At 45.1% G+C, this 9,709-nt stretch overlaps 1 protein-coding gene across 2 annotated transcripts; it reads left to right on the forward strand.

The window, feature by feature from the left end:
* The first annotated feature begins 1,123 nt into the window (after positions 1–1,123).
* ASB8 (ankyrin repeat and SOCS box containing 8) lies at positions 1,124–9,618 on the forward strand. Of its 2 annotated transcripts, none has more exons than XM_045829429.1 (4): positions 1,124–1,277; positions 4,499–4,658; positions 6,090–6,194; positions 7,683–9,618. In XM_045829429.1, the coding sequence occupies exons 2-4, from the start codon at positions 4,530–4,532 to the stop codon at positions 8,313–8,315; spliced, it is 867 nt and encodes a 288-aa protein (XP_045685385.1). In that variant the 5' UTR covers positions 1,124–1,277; positions 4,499–4,529; the 3' UTR covers positions 8,316–9,618. The 2 variants fall into 2 exon arrangements, with proteins under 2 accessions (XP_045685385.1, XP_045685384.1); XM_045829428.1 differs by having other exon boundaries at positions 1,131–1,277; positions 4,495–4,658.
* Positions 9,619–9,709: the final 91 nt, after the last annotated feature.

The raw sequence follows: 9,709 nt of genomic DNA on the forward strand, positions 1-9,709 counted from the left end.
ATGGCAAAAATCCTTTGCATTTGGAACTCAGAGGAGGCACACCCACCACCTGAGCTTTTCCGGTTGACCACTCCCCTCACTGATGTGAATAAATTGTCCGAGCCCTGCTTGACTTTCAAAATGGTTAAATTTTGTTGCTTAGAAAAGGCTTTGGGAAGTGGGTGCTGGGGCACTATCGGTTAAAAAGGCTGCCAGGTAGAGTCTTTGGGGCTGCTCACCATTTACATGCACCATTATGTGCTACTGGCTTCGAAATGTCAGCAATTTTCAAATGGTGTGCCGCTAGAATTTTTAAAACTTGCAATACCTGACTGTTTAGTCAGGGACACAGACCCCTTTTCCCTTAGATTAGCAAATAAAAAATGACAGCCAACACAATAGTAGCCGTCCTGTATGAATGAATTGAAATTGTACCTATTTTTTTGGTCAGGTCAGAAAAAATATACTTTTTGGTGTATGGCAGAATTTTAGTAATTAGTGTATGTGTGCCAGGAGATGAACAAGGTTGTAAATCACTGCTTCATATGAAGAGTACATCAGAGGTGTCAGCATCTCTCTGAGTGGTACCTGTTATTGTCAGCATGTACCTCTTTTTCAGACCTCAACATTTGGGCTACTACCTATGCGTTTTGGGTTGTCGCTGATCTTTGGTATATAGCTCCTTCCAAGGGAGGGGTGACAATATCCACGAGGGTTCCAAGGAGCATAAGTGCGTTCCAGTGTTATGAATAATTCTGGAAGTCTTTTATTTGGTAAAGACATTTCTTACTAACATTTCAGTCTCCTAACCTAAACAACTGAACTAGTGTAGCGACTTTGGGAATAATCTGTGGAGGTGACCAGGCCCGATCTCAGATGGAGACAGTGGGAGGCGGCGGTTGGGGCAATGAGGCATGAATGGACCCACTGCAGGATTGGCCCAGGCAAGTGCGGTCCCCCAGGTCCCCCAAAGTCGGCACAGCAGATGGGCTAGAGAGCTTTGTCAGCTCCGTGGCAGCCTCCCGCCCCCAGCAGCGGCCGAAAGCGCCACATTGCGCCTGCGCGCAAAACCTCTAAGCTAGGGGAGAAAGTGACCAGTGAAATAGGCCTGGGTAGGACCGAGGATGCTTCAGGAGTCTGCGCAGGCGCGTCCCGCCTACAGACACTTATCGCTGCGCAGGCGCCCATCCTAGCCGCTCTCCAAGTCCTGTAAACAGAGGGGCCCACTGGTGACAACTTCTGCTTCCGGGTCACGATTTGACAGCCGCTCTTACGACCCTGCTCAACCCCAGGATTTGGTGAGTGCCGCCCTTGCTGCGTGAATGCCTGCATCCAGGTTCCCTAACCCGGCGCAGCATACCCAGTAACGCTTCATCCTTTCCCTGCTCGGCTCCCGTTAGCCCTGGAACCTGAGACACCGTCCCGGCCTGGGCAGATTGGGGAGGGGGCTGGTCCTCCTCTGGGGCTCCCGCGGCGCAGATTGCGTGAACCTCTCAAAGCACTGGCTCCGGAGGACCTGCCGGGGTTGCTGCAATCTATGGGGAGCCCATTTGGAAAGTGACACCACACGTCTTGCATTTCGTGCGCTTACCCTCCATCCCTTAACCCAGGCGAGATGAGGCTGCCACGAGCCCTTCCTCAGCGGGTGGGATGGGGGTTGGGAGTCCCTCTGGCTGGGCCGAGGGTCTTTCCGCCCCGTCGGAAGCCGAGGCTTCCTAAGCACCAAGCACCAGAGCTGTTGAATGTTGCTTCTCTTCCATTTTGCTTCTAGCTTCGCAATAAAAACCCCTGGGTGTTTTCTCTGGTTCCAAAATGAAAGAAAACGGGGGAGAGAGGGCTTTCAGCTCCAGCAGAAGAAAGGGGTCACTTAGAGGTCAAGTTTAGATTTCTTTGACCTTTCCTGACAGTGACTGTTGTCCATGTGCCCCGAGCTTCACTCCTCACCAGGAACTGGTCATATTCTGAGTTAGGAGTTCCAAGAGAGCAGCAAAAATGCAGGGTTTATTTAGTGTCTTCAGATTGTTACTGCCCAGAAATGGTTAACAAAACCACTTCACTCTAAGCCTTCCACCTTCGATGGTTTGTCTTCTGTCCCCACTCTTGGAGTCCTGACTTAACTGGATCTCTGTCTTTTCATTTTTCCTTACAACAAAGAAGTGTAAGAAGCAGACCATTGTCTCTGAGGAGCATAGCGGCTGTTGGAGAAATTATGCCAATTCTAAACCATCAAGGAAATTTCAGAGAAACATGTAAACAAGAGTGTAAGCTTATTCATAATAAAATAGGGGAGCAGAATTCCCAACCGGGATTATTGATACCTATGAATTGAATATGTTTAACTTGCATTCTAGTAATTAGTACTGTATATATTTAAAACAGGAAAATGGCTGGTGATTAGCAAAGTAAAAATGACTAGAGTTTATAGTATGTTACATAATTTATGCGGGGATACTCTATCACAAAAAGCAAAGGTTACGTAGCATTCAATGACCAAAGTAATTTTAGGACTTTTCTCTTGGTAATTATCATATGCATAACATGTTTAATAACAAGTTTTGAATTTTTTAAGATCCAAAGTAATAAACTTTACATCAGTTCAATAAATATTTATTGAGAACCTACCATGTGCCAGGTACTATTGAAAACAACACTATATTTACCCCCAAGGAACTTACAGTTTAATAAGAACATGGACTCTAAACAGTTACACATAGAGAAGTGATACTGTGTACCATATTTCCTATATAATTTTTGATATACGAGGTCTGTCTGGAAAAAGTTTAGCCATTGTTGAAAAAGTCTAGCCATTGTTAATATAATGAGAATCATTTGTGCAACATCAGTGTAACCTGGCAGACAAGGGCAAGTGGACTGGAATGTGCATGCATGAACAATGACAACTTCACTGTACTAGTCAGTGGGGGCAGTAAACACTGGTGTGTGAGCATGTGTACTGTGTGGCCATCGCATTCAAAATGACTGAGCGAGTAGAGCAATGAATCTGCATGAGTTTTTGCATTAGGCTTGAACATTCCTCCACTGAAACTATTTGGATGATTCAGAAGGCCACAGCTATGGGCAACTGGTGATTGGCAGCTTCATCACAACAATGTGCCCACTCATGCATCACGTCTCATGCAGAGTTTTTGTGCAAAACATCAAATCACCCAGGTGACTCAGCCCCCCTACAGCACAGATTTGGTGCCCTGCAACTTCTGGCTTTTATCAAAATTAAAACCACCTTTGAAAGGGAAGAGATTTCAGAACATCAGTGAAATTCAGGAAAATACAGGAGGGCAGCTGATGGCAATTGGAAGAACTGTGTGAGGTCCCAAGGTGCCTACTTTGAAGGGGCATGAGGTGTCTATCTTATGTGCAATGATTCTTATATCTTGTATCTTCATTAAATGTCTCTGTTTTTCATATGACATGGCTGGATGCCTTCTGGACAGACCTCGTGTGCTTTTTCATGGAAATGTCCCACCTTGTTTGCTGTAATTGTAAATGTTTCCCAACTAGTACGTGGCTGTTATATAGTCAAAACTTCTACCATAGTTGAATTTAAGTATATTGCATTTTCTTCTCCTATCCTAGAACTCTCTGTCACATGATTTCAACATATATTTGCCCAAATCTGTTTCTCAGTTGTCACAGATGGCCAATTATTAAGATTTTTAACTCATTTTGCACTCATATCTGCTTATTTTCCTACAACTGCAAGCATGTGTCATTGGTGCGAACTTTGAAATTTTTTTCTAATTTCATACAGATCACTCCAGAGCTGTACTTTTGCGTCCTTTCTTATTTTAAAATATTATGTCAAATATTTCCCATTTTCTTCTTTGCTGAAAATATTTTAAACTATTTCACAGATGCCTTGTCATTAACAAAATATATTTGTTCCATAGCTTTTCCCCTCTCTTCTCACAGGTGGCAGTCACTTCCATGCCCTTTAGCCAGTCAACCAACCAATATGTATTAAATACCCACTTTTTGGGAGACTGTGGACATGGAGTATCCACATGGGCAAGAAGTAGAAGACAAGGACCTTGCCTTCCCATTGATTACAACTTAGATGGAGAAACCCTACAACTGTAATTGTACTGCAAGGCCAAATGTAACAAATAATCTAAATGTGGTGCTGATTAAGACCACAAAATTCAGAGGAGGAAAATAATTTTTTTTGGCATCTTCAGCCTTTAAAAAAATCCCCTTCCTTGTGTACTCTTGTTTTAAAACACACGGAACTCCATGCATGGGGGTCTTGGGGAAATGTTGTACTGTACTAGGTCAGGGAGTGGAGCTGAGGTCCTAGGGGTCAGGTCATTTGTGTCCGCTTACCCAGCCCCCTAAGCAATTATTGTTAATCCATTTCCTTATGATTAACAGAAAATGATATTAACTGATCACAGATCTCTTTGAAATCTACTTTTAGTATTAGGAAGGCCTCAGGTCCGGGACTCTCACCCCTGAGGACAGGTAGTTCAGTGATATTGTAAAACTTCTTTGTTCCAGGCAGTCTGGAGCATGTGAACACACCCTGAGCCTTGATGAGTTCCAGTATGTGGTATATTATGCAGAGCATTCAGAGCAAATACTCTCTCTCAGAGCGCTTAATCCGGACAATCGCTGCCATTCGTTCCTTCCCACATGACAATGTAGAGGACCTCATCAGAGGGGTGAGTGTGCTGTTGCCCACACGCGAGTCCTTGGGGAGGTGAGATAGGAAGGTTCCTGGGGAACCCTGATAGATTACAGACTTGCAGCTTTGACTCAGCTCCAGACGCGTTTTTACAATCTTCTTAAACGTGACCATTAAAGTATATTTTCTCTATGTTTTTCTTCTCTTTCTCTCTCCTTTTCACTGTGGGCATCTGATATTTTCCTTCAGGAAATATGTTCTAGATAACCCCAGTCTCATGGTCTTTGTAAAATGTCTGGATATGGTGCAGAGATCCCATGGGATCCCGCAAGCCCAGAGCCTTCTACCCAGGTCACGCTGAGGGAGGAAGGGGACCAGGGAAGCAGAAGTGGTTTTTGGGTCCTTGTGGTTTATGATTACATGGAGAGAGATCATCTGCCTCTGTCTTAACAGCTGCTACTTCTGGTTCTGTAAAGAATAGTATCAACCCCCTAAGATGCATGGTAATTGTTGGGTTAAGAAAACACCTTACTATCTGACATTTAACCACTGCTGTTCAGTATTTCTGTGACATGACCAGCGTATCCTAGAAGGTGTGTGATACTTTTTTCTGTATATTATTCCTGTTGAAGAGAAGTTACAAGGTAATTCTTTTGTCAGGAGATGTATCTAGATGGTTACTTCTGTGCATTCTTTTTAACAATTTTAGAATCCTTATGCATTGCCTAGAACTCAGGAGCTGCTTCAGAGCAGAGTGGCACAGCCGTGAGAAGAAAGTCATACAGTGTTAGCTTGTGCTTAGTAAAAATGGTATCAGAAGGCTCAGCGGTAGAAATTTTGTCACGTCGTAATTCTAGCTCCACTGCTGAGTCATCCAGTGACTTTGGTCTGTCTGTGGTATCTCCTCTCCTTCCTCAGCTTTGAGAAAGAAGTACCAGCAGGGGCGATGTGGCAGAGAATGCTGATATTAAGAGCCTACTTTGAAAATGCCTGTAAACAAAAAGATAACGTTATGATGACCTCACTATTAGTGATGGTCTTCTGTTGAATGGCAAAAAGAATGTTCCAGTTCTCCTGGCTTCAGTCTGACAGACTCTCCTGACTTTTTCAGAGCACGGTAGCCACAGAAAGCTTTTCCTGCTTTCCTGCCTGAGGATAAGGGTCCCACTGTGTTCACATGTCAGGTTACGTCCTTCGTGATGTCTGAATGACTTTCCAGCAGGCTATGCCGTGGAGAAAATAACTCGATTTAAGGACTTGAAAGTTCTTTTTATTCTTCAATGTTTTCACTTGGTTTGGATATTAGCATTAAAACATTACTTAATTAATAGGAGTAGAAACTGGGACCACTAGTCTGTTTACAGGAGAGTCAGAGTTAGGACCCTCTGCCCGCCCCTCCACCCCTCTTAGTTTGGTCCTGCTCACTGAGTCAGAGCGCCCGCACTGACCGAAGTCTCTTTCCGCGCAGGGCGCGGATGTGAACTGCACCCACGGCACGCTGAAGCCCCTGCACTGCGCCTGCATGGTGTCGGACGCCGACTGTGTGGAACTGCTCCTGGAAAAGGGAGCCGAGGTAATGTTTCCAACACTGCCTGCCGCCTTAGTGACTCACTAAACTCGAGCGTCACGTTTTCTTAGAATTTGTCTCTTCTCCCATCTCTTCCTGCCTTCTAACTCATGGTAACATCGGCATAGCCAATATTAAAGAAAAATATAGTGACAAATATATAAAATTATCCTAGGATTTCGTTCCTTTGCCTTTCTTTCTTAAGTTGTTCATGGCTCCAGGAAGAGGGAATTTTGTTTCCCCTTTCTCTCCTCAGCCTTTTTTTCTGGGGTTGTTTATACTTCTGTTTAATCTTTTTATTGCCTTTTGATTCTCCAAGAGCTGTAAGTGCAGAGGGCCCTCATCTAAAAACCGTGTCAGACCTGCTGTGAGACGTGTAATTTTAATACCATCATCGCTGGAAGATACATATCATTTGGCAATCCCTTCCTCAGAACTGGGCTACTGATGCTATTTCTATATTCTATAACTATGTTGGCAGTTTTGGCTCTTGGAGAGCAGTCTTGAACATGCACACGCCGAGGCACTAATTTGTATCAGACATGATGCTATGAAGCTGGGGTGCAGGCCCCAAACACACCGGTGCATCTGCCTGCCACACAGCCGTGTCTTTCTCTGCTGTCATTCTGTGTTCCACAGCTTTCGTGAGGGGCCCTGGAATGAAAGCCCACTGTTAAAATCGATGATGAAAGTAAAAGTATCTTGGGGTGGGGAGGGGAGGAGTTTTTAGCTCAGTTAAACTCAGTTGAATATTTCAGTTTTTCTTTATCACATTTTATGGGGGAAGTTAATATACTATATATAAATTTGGGTTTTGAAGTCTGCAGCCTTCAAAAACTATAGGTGATGCTGATTTTTAGCAAGCCAGCGGCTTTCCCAGAATTGGGGAATTTGTGCTCTTTGTTTTCCACACTTCTGTCCAGGTTTTTGCAAGAGGCTGACTTGGATTAACAAGCTGAGCTTCTCTGCATGGCGAGAGAGCACAGCAGAGCTCCTGGGCAGAGCTTTGTTTGGCTCAGTACTTTTCAGTACGGTCGCCTTTAGCGGCAGGATAGGGTGAGTCGGGATAAAGGAAATCATCCAAAATCTTTACTCTGGCTAGTATATTCAAGCTGCTTTCCAACAGATGCCTTTTAGAGTAGTTACATGGACTTAGACTTCATCTTCTCCTCCTTTGGCCCTTACTCTCTGGTAGAGATTCTAGCAAATAATAAATAAGAATAAAAAACTATATACTGAAGAACACCTAAATAATGCAGGCCGGCTAGTCAGTGCACCTGGTAGTGCTGGTGGTTTGGGGACAGTTCTCTTTCTGTTTGTCCCTAAGCTCCTATCCTTCCTCTGCCTCAATCACCAGCCCCCTCCCCTGCCCCATTGCTTGTTGACCTTGTTCCAAAAATCACAAAGCTAGTGGATAAACATGCAAGCTTCTTTGCCTGCCTGTCGTACCCTCAATAGTCAACCTACTCTAATCTAGCTCCTCCCTCTCTACAGGTGAATGCCCTGGATGGTTACAACCGAACAGCCCTCCACTACGCAGCAGAGAAGGATGAGGCTTGTGTGGAGGTCCTATTGGAGTACGGTGCAAACCCCAATGCACTGGATGGCAACCGAGACACCCCACTGCACTGGGCAGCCTTTAAGAACAATGCCGAATGTGTGCGGGCCCTCCTGGAGAGCGGGGCCTCTGTCAACGCCCTGGATTACAACAATGACACCCCGCTCAGCTGGGCTGCCATGAAGGGGAATCTGGAGAGCGTTAGCATCCTTCTTGATTATGGCGCGGAGGTCAGAGTCATCAACCTAAAAGGCCAGACACCCATCTCGCGCCTGGTGGCTCTGCTCGTCAGGGGACTTGGAACTGAGAAAGAGGACTCTTGCTTTGAGCTCCTCCACAGAGCTGTTGGACACTTTGAATTAAGGAAAAATGGCACCATGCCACGAGAGGTGGCGAGAGACCAGCAGCTGTGTGAGAAACTGACTGTTCTGTGCTCAGCCCCGGGAACTCTAAAAACACTCTCTCGCTATGCCGTACGCCGCAGCCTGGGACTGCAGTATCTGCCAGATGCAGTGAAGGGCCTGCCCCTGCCCGCTTCTCTGAAGGAGTACCTGCTGCTTGTAGAGTAGCCTGGAGGAGATGCTTGCACCATCACGCAGGCAAACACAGGCATGCAACTCGGGGTGAGGGTTTCCCCCGCACTACTATCTCTTTGTCTTGGAAAACAGGAAAAACAGCTGTTCCTGTTGTGTGGTTTATATTTTGAGGCAACGTGTCATAACGGTACCTTCCACACCATCTCCTCTCCCCAAAGCAATCAGCCAACCAAACAAAAAAGTCTTTCACTTCTGTTTTCTGTTTACTTGCCTTTTTATATCGCACCCCGCAGAAATGAGGTTCCCCCCACCCCTCCCCTTTAGGGAAAAAGTCAGCAGTGCAACCTGATTTCTCTAGGAAGATGGAAAGTACAAAGTACTTAAAGAATGTGTGTTTGGTTTTTCTTTGGGGACTTTGGAAGTAAGTTTGGATTAACACTTTGGAAGAATCCTCTAGAAGCATTTTAATTGAACTGTGAGAAGTTGGAGAAAAAGCCAGCTAACATTGTGGCCCAAAGACGAACGTACTACAGCCTCAAAGAGGGTGCAGATTGAGAACGGGGCTGGATGGTCCCCCCAGAGTGCCACACCACTGGGCATTCCGAAGGGCCTGGCCCCCTTTCTCACAATGAAAAGAAAAAAAAAAAGAAACAAGGCAAAGAGGTCTTTGCCTCTTTTCTATAGTTGTGCCCAAGTATTACAGTAATTCAGCAATATTATTTTAGAAAGATTGTCTTGCTGCTTTCCACACAGTAGGAGAGACAGCGGGTTCTAGGCAGTCCTAAGTACTTTCTTCTAGTGCAGTTCCTCCTCTTCCGGAAAGCCAGTTTGCCCTAATGGCTTGTCAGGCATTTCCTGCGCCAGACGAAGGGGTGTACTCTGGCTGGGAGGAGCTGGGCTGGCCTTTCCCGTGGGTCTTCCTCGTCCCCCAGATGAAGCTCACTCTAAGGGCTGGGGGTTACTTTCAGGTGTTTTGGAATATTTGCTCTTCACTGATCTGTACAGGACACTGGTGGAGGGAATGGAGTTGGGGGCTGGGGAAAGAGCATCATAAGAGCTTTTCTGAGATGGCCGCCTACCCAAAAAAAGATGTTTTAGTGAACAATGTTTAGTTGACAATATGCCTCTTCATGTTCCTAAACTAGATCAAGTTATTACTGATCTTCAATGACCTGTATGCAAATTTGAAAAACTAAAAAAAAAAAAAAAAAAGCCAATTGGGAACTACAAGTAAACAATCTGCCGGCATAGCCGATTTAAAGAAGTGTATCTGCTTTTGCCCTATTGCTATTGGTGTTTTTGCTTACTTAAAAAAAAATAAACAATTCTAAAGCAACTTTGGCAATTTCTCCTGTTCCTACTTTCTGCACATTATTTAAACACTCTGAGCTCCAGTGCCCTCCTCTCCAAAACGGGGCTGTCACCAC

The sequence above is a fragment of the Phyllostomus hastatus genome, unplaced genomic scaffold (genome assembly GCF_019186645.2).
Source record: "Phyllostomus hastatus isolate PE091 unplaced genomic scaffold, TTU_PhHast_1.1 phas_scaffold_93, whole genome shotgun sequence".
NCBI classification, from domain to species: Eukaryota; Metazoa; Chordata; class Mammalia; order Chiroptera; family Phyllostomidae; genus Phyllostomus; species Phyllostomus hastatus.

Excerpts from the sequence above, each read along its gene's own strand:
- ASB8 (XM_045829429.1), top strand. The coding sequence starts at position 4,530 with ATGAGTTCCAGTATGTGGTATATTATGCAGAGCATTCAGAGCAAATAC. Across the intron at positions 4,659-6,089 it reads TAGAGGACCTCATCAGAGGG|GGCGCGGATGTGAACTGCAC; the intron begins GTGAGTGTGCTG and ends CTTTCCGCGCAG. Across the intron at positions 6,195-7,682 it reads TCCTGGAAAAGGGAGCCGAG|GTGAATGCCCTGGATGGTTA; the intron begins GTAATGTTTCCA and ends CCCTCTCTACAG.